The following is a 17203-nucleotide window of genomic DNA, read 5'->3' as shown; positions in this document are numbered from 1 at the left end:
CTATTTTGATGTTTAGCATCTTGGGCAGTTAATTTAAAATTTGGTCTAAAATGCAGAGAGTATCCTACTGGCAGCAGAAACGCATCCATCCACCGGTTGCTCCAAGAATAGTTAAGCAGAATTGGACCAAAGTATTTTGTTGCCCTTAGGTGAAGCATAAGATGGCACCCAATTGTCATAATCTCCACCCCAAAGTCATATATAGAAACAAACTGGTCAGGTAGTTGGTGCTTATTTTAATATAGACTGGACATGGTCCAGACATGGCCCTATATAACACCTGGATAGGGCAGCCATGTTTAGATGGCACAGAAAAAGGAGATGACAGGAGGGGGACCTGAAAGCACACTTTTTTGGGGGAGGAATGCTCTCCTTGTTTCTAGAACATGGCCACATAGCCCGAAAAACCCACAAAAAACTATGGATGCCAGCCATGAAACCTTCGACTTCACATTTGCTGGTCAGTTCTAAGAATGAAAGTCACCGGACTGGATCTATAGTTTCTTAAGAAAGGTTTCTGAGTTTTTGCTGCGGAGCTTGAGTTTCTGAACTCTGGTATCCTGCTGGATTTGACAGTCTGTCTATTCTGTACTGCTAGTATGATCAGCCCTATGTATCCACAAATATTTTTATCCATCGATTACACCACCCACATCTTGAAAATATTTTTTAAAATCCAAAATGAAAACTTGATTAAGGGACACCAATTTACTATGCCATTGTATATACCAAGGGCCCCCTATATCTGCTGCCTGAAGCAGCTCATGGGAGGACCTCAAAACTCATTCATCTGTTTCTTCAGAGGCTTAATAAATTCCTATGTCTGGAGCTCTGGCATGTGTGTGCAAAACTTAGGAAAACTATTTTAGACAATTCCTATAATCCATCAATTAAAATAAGCACTGGATATTGCAGTGCAAAAAAAAGCAACCTTTCCACGAGAAATATGATAAAGGAGTTCTTCAAATATTTCTTTATCATATCTCTCCAAAGCAGATGCTTGCATGGATAGCATGCTCCCTTCCTGCATTCTCACCCCAATTTCATAACCATTCCAGACATAATTTATTTCAGAGCTCCCATGGATTGCCTGGTGCTGCCACCTTGTGGATTTGTTGCAACATACCTCCACACTGTCTCTTAACCTTGGAGATCAGCGCTTGCATTTCTAATCACTGATTTAGGCCAAGTGTTTGCAAATATGGTGGGTCAAGGTGAAGGGCCAGTCAAAGTGGCTCTCATTCAAATCATAAGCAAAGCCAACATCAACTGAAGCAATGACAGCTGCATCTCTTAATTATGCGTAAAATGTGTTCAGATCTTTCTAGAAACAGAACTCTAGTTTTCTTTTTGTTGTGAAAGTCCCAAGAGACTACAGCTACTATTGAAAATGACAAAGCTTGCTGGTTAGCTAATGAATTCTTTTAATCATTCATTTTTTGTTTTACTTCCAATAATACATATTTCTGATACCACCACAGGCTCCCCTCAAATGTGCAAATGTGCTTGTGTTTTAATATTGATATCCTTTTTATATTATAAGCATTTGCTGAAAACAAGATCGTTGCCTGTCATAGACTTGGAATTTAAATTGGACAAATCTAGGTGATAAATCTTGGGAGAAGGAAACGCAAAGGCTAAAGCACCAATAAATACTATTCTCATCTCATAAGAACAGAAAAAAGTCCAAAACCTCCTGCAATCCCCCAAGCATAAAATTATCAATGGACAAAATTTCCAATGTCCTGGCTTCCAGCCCCAATCTGTAATGAACTGTTAGCTATCTCTATCCAACAGTTTACAGCCTCCTAGGGTCCAGGGGCCGCACAGTTTCTACCAACCTGAAACCACTGTCCCCATGAACCTGATTAGATGGTCACAAGCAAATCAGAGAAGGGAAAAGTCACCAAAATATGTCTTCAGGAATGTTGTGAAGGCCCTATAAAGGCAGAGAGCTTTGGGGACTGAAAACATGGAGGTCACTTTCCTTACTCATATCTTTATACCTTATACTTTTAAATAATTGTCTCAGCAAAGAGTCAGCCTCAGTACATTCTTACAAAAATATAAGTTCTTTGGTCAGCAGGGTAACCATTGGTCTCTCTAGTAGCTGTCGCCAGTTCTTTCTCTTGAGAATCAATGCCCTCCTGGCCATCAGATCTCATGGTCCTAGGCATTTGTTAATTTCTTTCTGACAAATGGTTGCTGTCTGTTTTTCCTCTCCTTCCACTCATGGTTTTGCATTTTACTCCATCCCCCACTGCCACCCCATAATTCTCATGGAACGTGGGTCAATGTGAGCTGCAGGTGGCAGGATGGAGGATGTGACAGAAGACCCTGGAGATGTCGGCAACTTCTGAGGGGACAGGATGCGTTTCGAGTCACTGTCCTCATCACCTGGTAGGCGGGCAAATGCTGTCCAAATCCCTCGTGGCCGTGGCTTATCCCCAGGGGCAGGGGCTGGGTCACCATGAACACGCTGGTGGCGGATGAGAGTGGAGGACCGGCCGAAACTTTTGCCACAGCGGGCACAGTGGTAGGGGCGGGCACCCGTGTGGGCCCGCTGGTGGACAGTGAGGTAGGAGCTGTCGCCGTAGCACTTGCCACAGACATTGCACTGGAAAGGCTTCTCCCCAGAATGGATGATCTGGTGGCGGATGAGATGGGAACTCTCTGAAAAGGACTTGCCACACTGAGTGCAACGGTAGAGCTTGATGCCTGTGTGGGTGCGTTCATGGCGCACCAGGTCTGACCGCTGAGAGAAGCTCTTGGTGCATGAGCAGCACCCGAAGGGTCTCTCCCCCGTATGAACTCGCTGGTGCCGGATCAGGTGTGAGCTCAGCGTGAACTGTTTCCCACAGTCAGGGCAGTCAAAGAACCTCGGGGAGACAGTCCCCACACGGCGATAGTCCAGACGACTGCGACAGCTGCCCCAGTGACACCTCCCCTGAGTGGGTTTTCCCACTCTAGCCCTGGTATCATGGCTACTGCTGGTGCCATCACTATCTTGGAGGGTCTCATAGGCCTCCTCCCAGTCTAGGGCTGGTGAGTCAACCACTGAGGGATCTTCAGATTCAGGACCACTATGGACAACTGAGATCTCTTCTTCCTCTTCCCAGTCTTCGTCCTCACTGGTCTTCTCCTCCTCTGGAGACACAAAGACATGGTAAAAGAAATTAGTGTGATGCATGAGGATTTTTTAAAAAAAATCAATCCTGGATTTGAATTTATTTCACTTTGGATCTCTGTTTCACATTACTGCCAGAAAACGAGAGAAGGAGGAAGAGAGGGGAATGAAAAACTATTTGAGAGACTGTATCTCCCCATACGAACCAGCCAGGGCCCTAAAATCCTCAGGAAAAGGCTTTCTCTAGGTCCCGCCAAGTTGGATCATAGGCTCGCTTAATGAGGACATGAGCGAGAGCCTTCTCGGTGGCTGCTCCCACCCTCTGGAATTCCCTTCAACGGTGAGCCCCCTCACAGCCTGTTTTTCATTTGCAAGCCAAGACATTTTTATCTAAGCAGACATTTGGTATATAAGTCATATCAGGGTGGCTTTTATGGAGCTATGCTTTTCAACTTTTGAATATTTTTATGTGGTTTTATATTGTGTGTAGATTTTAATTGTTTTGAGTTTTACTGATATTTTAGATGCTTTTGTCTGTGAGCTGCCTTGAGTCCCTATGGGGAGAAAGGTGGCAAGTAAATGAAATAAATAAATAATGAAGAGGAAAAAGGAGCCAGTGTGGTGTAGTGGTTTAAGTGTTGGACAATCACTCTGGAGACCAGAGTTTGAATCCACACTTGACCACAGAAATCCACTGGGTGACCTTAGGCAAGTTCCATTCTCTCAGCCTTAGACGAAGGCAAAGGCAGAAATCCCTCTGGACAAATCTTGCCAAGAAAACCCTGTGATAGGGTCACTGCCATAAGTCAAAAACAAGTTGAAGGCACACAACAACAACAAAAAGAGTCAGGATCATCCGTACCATTGTATTTCTGAGTCTTGGGTGTAGCTGTGAAAGCTGGAGAGTGAAGAAAACTGATGGGACGAAAATAAATGTGTTTGAAATGGGGTGCTGGAGGAGATTTCTGCAGGTACCATGCACTTTCAAAAAGACAAATAAATGAGTCCAAGAGCAAATCAAACCTGAACTTTCCTCAGTAGCCAAAATGAGGAAACTGAGGCAATTGTACTTTGGACATATCAAGAGATGACATGAATCATAAGAAAATATGATAATGCCTGGCAAGGTGGAAGGCAATAGGAAAAGAGAAAGACAACTTACCAGAAGGATTGGTTCAATCAAAGAGGCTACAGCCCTGAGTTTGCAAGACCTTAGAAGGGCTGGTAATAGCAGGGTGCTCAGGAGAGCTCCCATTCCTAATGTCATAAGTCAAAGCCAACTTGACAGATGACAATTAATAACAAGAAAAAAAGGAAGGTGTCCTATCCACTTTTAGATGAGTCCCTGTCCATCTCTGCTGCTACACAGCCACTAACAGGCTTTGTTGTTGTTGTGTGCCTTCCTTCAAGTTGTTTCCCACTTACAGCAACCCTAAGGCAAACCTATCACAAGGTTTTCTTAGCAAGATTTGTTCAGAGGTTTACAATTGTTTTCCCCTGGGGCTGAGAAAGTGTAACTTGCCCAAAGTCATGCAGTGGATTTCCTTGAGGGTTTCCATATGAGTTGCTTTGTACATGCCTCTTGCACATCCCAGGCAACACCACTGAAAAGGGCCTGTTGTGGACCTCCCCCATTCCCACTCTAAACTTGCAGGGAGCAAAGATGGATGTGTTCTCCTACCTTTCCTGAACTTCATTTATTCACACAAAATTAGAGGAGGAACTTGCTATTAAATGGAAGTTCCACCTGGCCCAGTGTTGTATTAGGAAGAATGAAGGATGTTCCTGGCAGCTTTGCCAGCTCTCTTTGTCATTTGCTCACCTGCGTGGGCATCTCCTTGGCTTCCCCTTTCTTCTGGTCTTTGGTCCAAGTCCTGTTTTGGGACTTCTGGTTCTTCCTGTTGCTCCATCCAGGAGATCATATTGAGCTTAACTATAGAGTATCCTGTCTGGAAGAGGGGAAAAGTCAATAAAAATCTTATCCTGTTTCTCCCTCTCTGACCATCTCTAAACTGCTCAGTGGATGAAGAAATGCATGGACCTTTCTCCTAATCAGAACCTGGAAAACTTTATTTGGATTGCAGCTTCCAGAATCCCCCACCCAGCTAGCACAGCCACTACTGTTGTATCTGCTAGACATCAAGAGTAGGTCTTGCTGGCTGATAGACATTGGGAGCCATAGCCCCTCAAAAAGCAACTTTTCCCAGCTTTTGGCTCGTGCTTTTCAAGGTCTAGAGGCTGCTGTTCTGGCACCAGGTTATACCAAGTCAAATCACTGGGATACAACAGACTTCAACCTTGCCAGCTCTGCAGTGTTTCTTAATCAAACTCCATGGTTCACTAAAAATGGCAAAATACTGGCTCAGAGGGAAAATGTGTTCCATATTCTATAAAAAGCGAGAGAGGAAGAGAGAGAGAGATTTTACATTCACTGGCTCATACAAAATTCTCACCATCCGTATAGCTACAGGACAGTGCAGAACAGAATATACAACGGTGGGTCTACCAAAGTTGGTATGGTTTGGGACAATGAGACATGGTCTATGGACTGTCTGGAGGTCCACATTTGGCCCATAAGATGAAATCCCAGAATAGAATTCATAAGGACAGAAGAAGGATAGGAACAAATGATATTCACCTAAATCCTGATCCTTTCACTCCAGTCAGATTAAGGCTGCAATCTTGTTCTAGTTTACCTGGGTGTAGGTCCCATTAAACTCAGTGGCGGTTATTTCCAAGTAGGCATGTATAGGATAGGGGCCAGAATGGGGACCCAGACTTTGACTGTAAATGCAAAATGCTGGTTTGAAGTGGTCACTGAGCAATGACACACTGATTGTTTGCAGCTGCAGAAGATCTCTGGGGTGAGGTCCTCCTGGCTGTCAGATCAGAGAAAGAAGAACCAAGAAAAAGAAGAAATCCAGGAAAAGCAACTTTTGCATGCATGCATCCTTGCTGTTGGAGGCTTTTGCAGTTTTCCCCAACTCACCCTGCGCCCCTCTGTTAGGGCATGGATCCCAGTTTTCTTAATGCTCCAGCATCCAGTGCAAAAGTGCAGCTCTTTTCTTCTTGGAGGAGAATAAAGAGGGATCCCAGTCCTTTTCTCCACCTCAAAGAGTGGAAGGAAAAGTCTCCCAAATGCAAATACCAATATACACACCAGGCTGCTTTGTGAGTACCTCTCTAGCTCTGTGCCAACAGGAAGTTTCCATCACAATTCAATGTCCCTCCAGCCTTTTTGCTCTTCTTTTCTTCCCTCTCCTTCGCTCTAGGATTGCAGAGGAAATCCTCACTCTATTGCTTTAACTCCTCATTCATTGGGAGGCTGGATGGTGCATTTAAACTAATTCAGGAAAAGGTTTGCTCAGCTTTTGCATGCAAGATTTTTGCATGCTGTTGCAACCCCTCTAGCTGTCTTGATTTGGCAGGGGAGAGAAATCCCAATTTATTCCTCTTCCATCCCATTTTGTCAGCTGCTTTTCAAAAGTCCCAGTTTCTCTAGCATCCTCCCGCTGACCTTAGGCTGCCTTCACTTGCTGCAAACTGAGTTCAGAATGCAAAAGTAGTTTGCTCTCAAGGGGCCTAAATACCCTGAAGGCACCTGATCCTAACATTGTGGAAGATGAACAAGGATGCTGTGGTGTAGTGGATTGAGAGTTGGAGTAGGACACTGAGAGACCAAGGTTTGAATCCTGGCTTGGCCATGGAAACCCACTGGGTGAACTTGGGCAAGTCACATTCTCTCAGCCTCAGAGGACAGCAATGTCAAATCCCCTCTGAAGAGGTTTGCCAAGAAAACCTTTTGATAGATTCACCTTAGGGTCACCGTAAGTCAAAAATGACTTGGAGACACACAACAATAGCAGCAACAACAACCCAGTTTGTACTTGGGTGACAGACTGTAAGCTGAATCCTGAGACCCTATGAGTGATTCAATGACTTATATAAGAGTTCAAACCAAAATTCCCAAGTTTAGTTGGGGTCAGAACAGAGATGCTCTCAAGGTATGATTTTCTATAATTAAGACATTTTCACATTTCAATGCACATGATCATTAGCAAACTAGAATTCACTCATATCTGCTTATTAGACCACCAAAGAATAACAGGCTGTTGTTGTTGCTGCTGCTGCTGTTGTGTGCCTTCAAGTTATTTCTAACTTAACCCTAACCCTAACCCTGAAGGCATCTGATGCCATCTAATCTTGGAATGTAAACAGACTGCATCTGCTCTGCAGAAATAATTCAGGTTGACTCCACTTTATAGCTCAATGTTATGGAATCATGGGATTTGTTGCTTTGTGATATATTTAGCCTTCACTGAAAAAGAACTCTGGTGCCATACAACACACTACAATTCCCAGAATTCCATAGCACTGAACCATGGCAGTGTCAAACTGCATTATTTTTGCAGTGCGCAGCCAGAATCAGCTTTTTCTGTTTTCATCCTTTGCTTACCTCACTTGCTGCAATCTGAGTGCAAGAGTGGTTTGTGCTCAGTTGCTTAGCAGGGGAGGAATCTTGCTCTTCTTCCCTGTACGTTCTGGAAAAAGCAAACTGGTGCAGCCTCTCCGCATTTGTGCCTTCTTAATAACGTTTGCCATTTCGACTAGACGCTGATGTTGCTTGGCCAAAAATGTCCCAGCTTTCATATATTAAATGCCGGGTCGCATGCTGTTGTGGCACAAGAGAACTTGGTTGTTGTGTTGTGTACATAGAGCTTAGAGTATTTATTCATTTTTTTTCTTTTTTCCTGGCTTTTTACTTCCCTTTTCATGCCACCATGGTCTAGCCAAAGCTTGCAGGAAGATATATAGATATATACACATATGCATACATGCCAGCGAGCATGGCCACGTGGTGCTCTTACTCACATATATTTGTCCATTATTCTTATTATTATTTCCTATCCGCCTCTCATGAATCAAGGCAGGGAACAACAACAAATGAACAGTAAACAACACCAATTCAAACACATTAATTAAAACACACAACAGCTTAAAAGGACAAATAAGACATACTGTACACAGTTTAAAACAGTCCACACATTTAATGCCTTTGCAACTCCTTTTTCTCACTATGATGGCTTCTCAAAGGCAGAGCCTGGGGGAAAGTTTATTAAAATGTACTACATCTCTCAGAATCCTTCCGCTAGAAAGGTCCCATGGTGCTTTATGGACTTTTAGTCATTTATTTCCACTCTTTTCATTCCCCTGTAATAGTCTCCTAAATGCTGGTTGGCAGATTGTGCAAGGTCAGCTCCAAAAGACGTAACTTTTCCCAAGCACTGTGCTCTTAATGCTGCAGAATAATCCTTCATCTTTTTCGTAGTATGCATCACCTGCGGCTGCTTGACTTTAGGGTGCCCTTCCATCATTACCATTTGATACTTCAAATATTGCTGAGGAATGTAATGTCAAAAAGGATGAAGCACAACAAAATTAAGAGGAGACACCTGCCTCATGAATCTGTGTAGGAGGCTGCATTAAATAGGGGAAAACAGTATTTAAAACTGAGATCAAATTCAGTTGGATTCATAATCAGTCTGCATGACATAAGAGGCTTTCAAATCATCATAGTGCATCTTCCAGCATTTTACAGCTGATAAAAACTAAAATCATGGAATCCCAAATTGACAGGCACCTCAAAGGTCATCCAATCCAATGTCTGCCAATGCTAACGCATCCCTTTTAGGTTCTTCTAATACCTTGTTTTCTGAGCCAGATGCATGGTTGTTGTTATTGTGTGCCTTCAAGTGGTTCCTTTTTTCAAACAAGACATTTAAAACACAGTACTTACATCGACCTGTGGATAAGTCAATTCAATTTTTGGGGGTCAACTTTTTTGACATGCATTTCTAGCCTAGTTTTTGTTGTGTGCCTTCAAGTCATTTTTGACTTATGGCGACCCCAAGGCAAATCTATAATGGGATTTTCTTGGCAAGCTTCTTCAGAGGGGTTTTGCCATTGCTCTCCTCTGTGGCTGAGATAGTGCGACATGAAAGAATGGCAAAAATTGTCGGGATTTCCATACCAATTCATAACTGATTCAGAATTGTTCGGAATCGGTGCAGTGCTCCCACTACGTTTTAACTCTCCATGGCATTGAAACTTGGTCGCCATTCCAATTTGCTACCATTTCAGATCAAAATGGAGGCACCTCCATTTCCGGAACGGTGGCAATGTGATCCAAATCGACCTGAGAGTTTGTTCTCACTATCGGAGATGCGGACCGTTGCGGTTCTTAAAAAAAAGAACCGCTAACGGATCCAGTGCAAAATGTAGCCGTTTTAGTGGGTTTTTTCACTCGCCGCCGCCCCCCCCCCCCGCAAACTATACCAATTGCTGTTGGGGCGAGTGTGAAATAAACCAGTTCCAAACTAGTTTATTTTCCTAGTGTGGATGAGCTCCTGGCGAGTCTTTGCATTGACCCATCAACGAAGCCTTGCCAACTGTAGCAAGCTGCTGCTCCTCTGGGTGAACTGGGGATTCGCACACAGCTCTTTCCTCTTGTTCAGAGGTGAGTCCATGAAAACTGGATCATTTGCATCTTCGTCTCCTTCCTGGAGATGACCTATGAAAGATTGGAGACACAGGAACAGATATCTGGAGACCCTCTTGTGAATTCTTGTAGAAAATTGGGAAAACCTGTGGCACCATTAATATTAGCCCTACCCCCAAATATTCCCTGCTCTTCTCTTAATTGGATCTCAAGGAGACAGTCAAATCTAATGTAAGTTTTTATTTCTCAGATGTGCTGGCTTTTTGTGTAATTTCCTTTACATAGTCTTTTGTGGGTTTTTTGGGCTCTGTGGCCATGTTCTAGAAGAATTTATTCCTGACGTTTCACTGGCATCTGTGGCTGGCATCTTCAGAGAATGCCGGCATGGAAGAGAGTTGTGTGTGTGTGTTTGTACATATACATACACATACTGTGTGATGCTAGGTTGGGAGGAGTGATTTCCATCTTAATCTGTGTATTGCTCTCTTGTTGAATGGCAAGGCCTCAGGGTGGGAAGATATGCAAGGATGATTTGTGTCTCTTTAATTAGTGGCCTGTCGTCTGCTGGGAAAAACCCTGATCCTGGGTGGTTTTTATTTGCATTTTACTGGGTCTTAATTTTGGTGTTTTTCAGGACTTGTCCAGGTGTTTGTGGATTTCAATGGTTTCCCTGTGCATTCTGACCGGACAGTTGTTGGCATGGCCTAGAATTTCAGTGTTTTCAAACAGCATTTTATGCCCAGTTTCGATTATAGCATGTTCTGCTATTGCTTATTTTTCTGGCTGACTCAGGCCTCATTCCCAATTACAGATAAATCAGTGTGCGATCCAAATCGATGGATAAATTTGACAGTGGAGCATGGTTCCCACTACATTTGCCCCAATCGCATTTTCCCCCTCTAAAATAATCCACTTGTGGTTCACATTCATGCACGAATCAGTTCAAAACAGACCCACTCCAGCCGGCCGAAGGGCAAATTTAAATCAGTTCTGTTTTGGTTCACACTTGCGCGGAATCGATTTATCGGAAAAGACGCGGGTTAAATGGGTCTAGCGCATGGCCCCCCTGTCGGAATCACTTTAGCAGTTCAGATTAAGTGGGAACCAGGGTCATTTGAACCGGTTCAAACCAAGTTACGATCCGGTTTAAAAGGTAGTGGGAATCAGGCCTTAAGTCTTCAGTGTCTCTCCCACAAAAATCTATGGATGCTGGCCATGAAAGCCGTCCTTTACATATTTGTAATGCTGATCCTCAGTCATTTTGTAGGTCATCTAAAACTGATTTAAGCAGTGACTTATCTTGGTTTCAATAAGTTCTATATTTGCCATGTATTCCTAATCAATTGGCCATTATAAAGTTTTATTTTGGTACTTTGAAATCAAATTTCCCACAGTAAAATCTGGTTTGGGGCTTTTAGTCTCTCAAGAACACATAGCCCTGCAATTTTCTTTCCTCTGTTAAATGATATAGCTTTCGTAAATAATAATAATAATAATAATAATAATAATTTTATTTCCTCACATCTCGAGGCAGGTAACAACATACTTAAAACACAATCCTTAACATAAAATACACATATTAAGCCGCATCTGCATGCAGCATTTTTATCGCAATACATGGGACAATAATTAAATATAAAATTCATGTTTAAAATTCAGAATTATAGCTTTTATTTTCAGGGTTTTTTAAAAAAATCCAAATCAGCTTCAATAAATAAGCCGCTTTGATTGCTTTTTCAGCAGAAGAGTGAGATATAAATAAAAGTTTTATTTATTTATTATTGTTATTATTTAATAAAGCTTATACCATTTTTATTTATTTATTGTGCTTCAAATTTCATGGTTAGAAAAGTTAGAATAAAAATAGGGAACAATCCCTGAAATGCTCTCTGCAATTGCTTTTTCTCTCATTATCTCATTTCTTTGAGGACAATGAGGAGGGGAAAAACTGCAGTTTGAACGGAAATGAACTCTGCACATGCTCAGAGGGTTCTCAGCCTGAGGTGGATTTAAGAAAAAAATCAAATCTTCAGTTGCAAAAAGCTTGGTTCTCCTTAAGAATTATTAATGGAGAATGTTGAGAATGAAAAGCAGTGATTTTTTTAAAAATCAAAGCCCAGGGCTGCTTGGCTTCTGAGGTATTTAACACCATATCCCACAACGCCTTTCGGCTGCTTCCTCCGCCATATTGGCTGTAGTCCACAAAAGCCAATGGTAAAAGACATACAGGCGCGAGCCTTAAGGAGAAAAACTACACTCCCATGCTGCTTTGCGGCTTTCATGAGCGGCCTTCAATTCAAAGTCGGCCTTGGAGAACCAGCACACAGGCCCAGTCTATGACTGAACAAAAACTACCTTTCCCGTGAGGCATTGGAGACTGGCCTCCTCCTCCTCCTCTCCCCGCCATCTTAGTTGTAGTCCAAACACCTCTTGTTTGGCCATAGACTCCAAGGCACTGAGCCGGGCAATCAAACTACAACCCCCATAGTGCACTGCGACGAAGCCTGGCCCGCCATTTTGAATGTAGTTCAAACCTCCTCCCGGGGCCTATAGAGTCTTATAGGTCTGGAGAGGTGGAGAAGACTACGACTCCCATCAGGCCACGGGGCGCGAGTGTTGCTTTTGGGGCTTCCTGGGGCCGCCATGATGAGTTTTTTTGTGTGTTATGTGTATATCAATGTGAGCGAGGTGTATCAGAATGCGTGAGTGAATGAATGTGAAAGGGGAGGAGGGCGGGGGAGAGGATGAAAGGGGCTGGGGAAAGGGGCCCCACCATCATTACCTCCCTCCTGGGGCCTTGCTTTTCCCCTTCTGAGGGCCAGTGGGGGGGAGTGGACCCCCAGTTTGCACATTTGGAAAGGGGTGGGTGGGTTTAAAGCGCTCCCTTATGTGGGGGGAGGGCCTGCTTGGCAGTGCAGAGCCCCCTTGAAGAGAGGGACCCCCATTTTGGGGGGCTAGGCATAGGGGACCCCCACCCCATTGAAAAACAAGGCTGGGGATGGCAAGGTTAACAATTTCCCTCCCTTTTTCATTGCTTTGAAGGAAAGGTTGAAAGCTTGCTGGGGAAAGGGGGCCATTTCCACTGGGAGTGAGGCCAGAAAAAGAAGTATAATAATAATAATATAAATATATTATTAAGGAGGGGCAGGGTTTGGGGTTTATGTTGTTTTGCAGAGTTCTTTTAGAGTCCCCTCCCTGTCCCAAAGTTGTATTTGGAGTCACAAGCCAAACAGAGGTGTAATTTTTGAGTAACAAGCCCCCCTTTCCCTCTTCCTCCTCCTCCTCCTTCTTCTCTTATCTCCAGCAAAACCCAAGAAGTGGAGAGAGTGGGTTTCCAAAGAGGGGAGTGGTCTGCCTGTATTTGAAAAGAAAAAAGGGGGAGCAAGGGGGTGTTTGGGGCAGAGGAGGAGTCAGAAGGAAGCAAGGAGGGTGTTATTTTTCTATGGGGGGAGAGATGGGCTGGAGGTTGCATGCAGGCAATGCCAGGGCTCCATCTCCAGCTGAGGGCTGCAGGGGGTCCCTGAGTAGATGTGGGCTGCAGTGTGTGCATGTGTCTGTTTGGGTCCTGTGCTGCTGGTGGTGAAAAGGTGTGTTTGTGTGAGGAGGGGGGTGTTGTCCCTTCTCACACAGCATCCCCTTGTTTTCTCCCAAGGGCAAGGAAGGAAACAGTGGAAGAGAGAGGGTGAGGTTGTATGGGGGGACTGCTGCTATGCATCCATAAGAGCTTTTTGGGGGGGAAATTGTCCTCATCTTCTTCTTCTCCCCCCCCACCTCATGTTTTGTGGGGGGGACTGAGGGAGAGAGAAGGGAAGCACACACACAAACCCTTCAGCAACTGGCAGGATCTCTCCAATCCCCCCCTCTCTTCCTCCCCACCATGACAACAAATCCAGCATTAGAATCGCCATCCACACCATGGCCACACAGCAGGTAAGTAAAGCCAGCTCTCTCCTCCTCCTCCCCAACCCTTCATTGGGGGGGATGATGTACTAATGTACTCCCCATCTCCAACCTCCTCCCTTCCTCAGCCACCTTTCGCTAGTGGGATGTGCATGCATTTGTGTGCAAGAGAGTGTGTGTGAGAGTGTGGTGATTGTAAGCTGTACAGCATCTTTTCTCTTTTGGAGGCTTCTGATGGATGAGGAGGAATCTTTGGTGCCTGGATGCGCTTCCCAAAGGTAAGCCGCTTCCCTGTTTCTTCCCCCCTCCACACACACACACACACACCTCTCAGATTGGCTTTGCAAAACATAATGTTTTGCAAGGCATAAAAACCCATCCATCTGTCTCTCTGTTTCTCTCTCTCTCTCATTCCCTTCCCCAGAAGCAAACTCTTGATACCATCCCCACAACCCTCAGCTTCCCATTCAAAATTAAATCACCCTTCTCTCCCCATCACATCTTGACCTCCCCCCCCACACACAATTGTGATGTTTTGAGGAGGACCACAGTTGCTTTGCAAACTCCCTCTCCCTGCATTAGAAACACACACACAGGCGTGGATCTTGTGTGTGAACGCACCCAGCATGTCAAAGCATCACAACAACTCAGAGAGGTGCAGAGAAAGGGAGGGTGGCTCAGCTATGCACAAGGGAGGTATCTGTGGAGGAGGGTGGGATCTACACCTTCTCCTCCCCAAATAATAATAATACTAATAATAATAGATGCTGAATGGACTATTGTGTGTGTGTGTTTTCCCCTTGCTTTCCCCCCCCCCCCCAATCTCCTTTGTTGTTTTGCTTTCTCCCACATTCTGTCACCTTGGACTTGGAGGTTGGTGGAGGGGGGGAGGTTTGAGGATGGTTCATACCACAAAAACAAACAAACCCACTCATAAGGTGTATATATAATTTGACAGGTGGGTTTGTTTTTTTAAATGGGGGGAGGACCACCTTTGGGTGGGATGAAGCTGCTGCTGCTGCTGCTGCTGAGGGAGAGAAGGGGATCAGCAGCAGCATCAACAGCAGCAACAGCAGAGGAGCTGTGCTTGAAGGCAGAGTGGAACCAAAGTTCCTGGGCCTGGGTTTCCAGGGGGAAGGAAAAGGCGGCCGTAAAGCACTGCTGCCTCTGTGTGTTTCTCATGTTTTAACCCCTGGAGGAAGGGAGGGAGGGGAAAGGAAGGGGAGGGCAAGGAGGGGAGGGAGGGGACGTGTCAGCAGAAATCTGGGGGGGGCCCTGGCTCCAGGATGGGCCTGGCTCTGCCCCCCAAGTTGCTGGGGGGCCCAGAGGGGTCTGCAGGAGGCGCCTGGCCCCAGAAAACTGCCTGGACCTGAAAAGAAAAAAGGAATTGGAAGAAGGGATGTGTCAAGCAGGTTGCAAAAGGGGCTGGGCCCCCCCATCTTCTGGCCCCACGGCTGAGCAGAGGGGGAGCCTTCCCCAGGACTGGGCCTGCCAGCTCTGAGGCCTGTGTCTGGGGCGTGATGAGGTATCTATGCTGGTGCCAAGTCCCCAGAGACGGTGTATGTGTGTGTGTATGGGGTTGTTTGTGTCGGTGGGGTAGGGGTGGGGTGGGGTGGGGGCATAAGCAACTGCAAGGGGGTCACAACATTTCCCAGCTGGGGTTTGTGTGGAGGGGGGACACTTGTTTGGGAGGTGTGTGGGGTGGAGGGAAGGAGGAGAATTTGTTGGATTTCCCCCTCGATGCCCCTGAAATCACTGCCTGCCTTCCTTAATCCCACCACCAATAGCAATAGCAAGTACAGTATATTTCTATACCGCTTATCAGTGCACTTAAGCATTGCCTAAGTGGTTTACAAAGTGTAAGCTAATTGCCCCCAACAATCTGTGTACTCATTTTAGCAACCTCTTTGGAAGCATGCAAGCCTGAGTTGAGCTTGAGCCCTTTTGCTGGTATGGAACTCGCAACCATCACTGCCAGTGGTACTATTCTTTTAATATTGTGGGCCCCACTGGGTCCCAGTTCTGAGAAGGGAGCAGGATACAAATAAATATAGTAATAATAATAATATCGTGCCTGAAACACCCCTCTCCCTTAAAATATTTCAGATCTAGAAGGCGAGGGCATTTTTTTTGGTAATATGCAAATGTTGTAGGTATTCCCTGCATTTCTCTCCCATGTTTCCTTGTTGTGTGCCTTCGTTTCAGACTTAGGGTGACCCTAAGGTAAGCCTTTCGTGGGGTTTTCATGGCAGGTTTCTTCGGAGGGTGTTTGCCATGGCCATCCTCTTGAGGATGAGAGAGTGGGGCTTGCCCAAGGTCACTCAGTGGGTTTGCGTGGCTGAGCTAAATTCAAACCCTGGTGTCCAGTGCTGTTGTTCTATGCTCAAACCATTACACCACACTGGCTTATTCTCCCCGTTATAAGCCTGGGAAACAGGAATGTTCTACCCACATGTATTAAATGACTTATTGTAGAGGAAGATCATTCATCAGTTGCACCCTCTCCCAGAAGACAGTTTGGTGGCACCACCCATTCCTTCTCTGATTCTTCCTTGAAACTCACCTTCTAAAAATTGGATTTCCTACTGGGAGGAATCCACAATATGGGTAACTCCTATGCTCCCATTTGTCCCCCGTCCCACCTTACATGTCCTTTCCTGTCAAAAGGTAGAGTCAAATTGGATATTTCCCTAATACCATCCTTGTTCTGACTGCAGCAGCTGTTCTTCTGCTCCTTGCCCCACCACACTTCCACTCCATAATATCTGGAAGAACTTACCTGGGTTCTGATATCACAGTGTTCTGCATTTCCCTGCCCCTTCTCCAATCATGGGCTGCCAGTGGCGGGACGCGGTGACATCATGATACTAGGTAAGTTCTGCTGTTATCTTTAGGGAGGGCAGACTATACTTGCAAGGTGACGTATTTTGTGGGGGAGCAGTTGTTGCATTTCAGAGTGAGACCTAGCTTGATACATCTGCATGGTGGAAGAGACAACAGGGGTTCTTAATTTGCTTCTTAGATTCCCTGCATTTCAAACCAGACTAGTGTGTTTTGCTTCATATTCCTGTGGCACCTGTTGGTGGTGGTGCCAAAAAATAAGAGATTGGTTTGCATTACTTACTGTTGGATGTTCATAGAACATTTACAAATCTTTGGCATTTCCTTCCACTTATAACATGGAATCTTTTGCATCCTGGTCATCTCTTTTCTGGACAGCATCCTCTTACTTCTCTATCTTTTCCTTATTCCATTCCTGCAAACTTCAGGAAGAACCCCTGTGAAAATTATTATTGTTATAGGAGCCTGCTTTTTTGTAAAAAAACAAAAAACTACAGCAACAACAAAACAAAACTGATCATAATTTGTGAACAGCTCTCTCTGAAAACCAACAAGGTTGTCCCTGGCTTTTCCCTGTGTTGCCTGACTTACATAGTTTGGCTTACTCTTCCCCAAGATTTTAACCCTTTCAAATTTCGCTTACTATCCTCTTTTCCTTCTGTTAAAGGCAAACTCTTTGTGCTTTCCAGGTGTGCTTCTTTTTTTCTTCTTTTTAGGAAGGAGGGACTCGTGCCCATCCTTACTGCCACCATTCCTACCAACCATTGCTGCTGCTCATTGCTCTGGCCCATGTCTTGGTTTCAGGTCCCTTTTGTGTCAGTTCAGCCTTAGAGCCA

At 44.9% G+C, this 17203-nt stretch overlaps 2 protein-coding genes across 8 annotated transcripts in view; one reads left to right on the top strand and one right to left on the bottom strand.

Moving 5' to 3' along the window:
* Positions 1 to 1457: 1457 nt before the first annotated feature.
* LOC149303868 (uncharacterized) lies at positions 1458 to 16732 on the bottom strand. Of its 3 annotated transcripts, XM_089480982.1 has the most exons (4): positions 16651 to 16732; positions 16306 to 16503; positions 4950 to 5076; positions 1458 to 3147 (listed from the first exon to the last, which is right to left on the bottom strand). In XM_089480982.1, the coding sequence occupies exons 3-4, from the start codon at positions 5047 to 5049 to the stop codon at positions 2246 to 2248; spliced, it is 1002 nt and encodes a 333-aa protein (XP_089337108.1). In that variant the 5' UTR covers positions 5050 to 5076; positions 16306 to 16503; positions 16651 to 16732; the 3' UTR covers positions 1458 to 2245. The 3 variants fall into 3 exon arrangements, with proteins under 3 accessions (XP_089337108.1, XP_089337110.1, XP_089337109.1); XM_089480984.1 differs by lacking the exons at positions 16306 to 16503; positions 16651 to 16732 and adding an exon at positions 6117 to 6187; XM_089480983.1 differs by lacking the exons at positions 16306 to 16503; positions 16651 to 16732 and adding an exon at positions 5766 to 6002.
* FBXL19 (F-box and leucine rich repeat protein 19) overlaps positions 12791 to 17203 on the top strand; it is a 36795-nt gene continuing 32382 nt past the window's right edge. For 2 of the 5 annotated variants that reach the window (XM_089480962.1, XM_089480958.1), the window contains exons 1-2: positions 12791 to 13556; positions 13754 to 13804. The gene's annotated coding sequence lies outside the window, so the exon portion shown is untranslated. Of the gene's footprint in view, positions 13557 to 13753; positions 13805 to 14788; positions 15052 to 16243; positions 16398 to 17203 lie in introns of those variants that run through there. The other 3 variants (XM_089480959.1, XM_089480960.1, XM_089480961.1) reach the window with 3 other exon arrangements.

The sequence above is a fragment of the Sceloporus occidentalis genome, unplaced genomic scaffold (genome assembly GCF_023333645.1).
Source record: "Sceloporus occidentalis isolate IW3139 unplaced genomic scaffold, rSceOcc1.0.p SCAF_14, whole genome shotgun sequence".
In the NCBI taxonomy this organism is placed as follows: domain Eukaryota; kingdom Metazoa; phylum Chordata; class Lepidosauria; order Squamata; family Phrynosomatidae; genus Sceloporus; species Sceloporus occidentalis.
This window is presented reverse-complemented; position numbering and strand designations above follow the sequence as displayed.

Bases quoted from the DNA above. Each gene is read 5' to 3' on its own strand.
- LOC149303868 (XM_089480982.1), bottom strand. From the start codon at position 5,049: ATGATCTCCTGGATGGAGCAACAGGAAGAACCAGAAGTCCCAAAACAG. The intron at 3,148-4,949 runs GTGAGCAAATGA...TTGTGTCTCCAG, and splicing joins CCAAGGAGATGCCCACGCAG to AGGAGGAGAAGACCAGTGAG.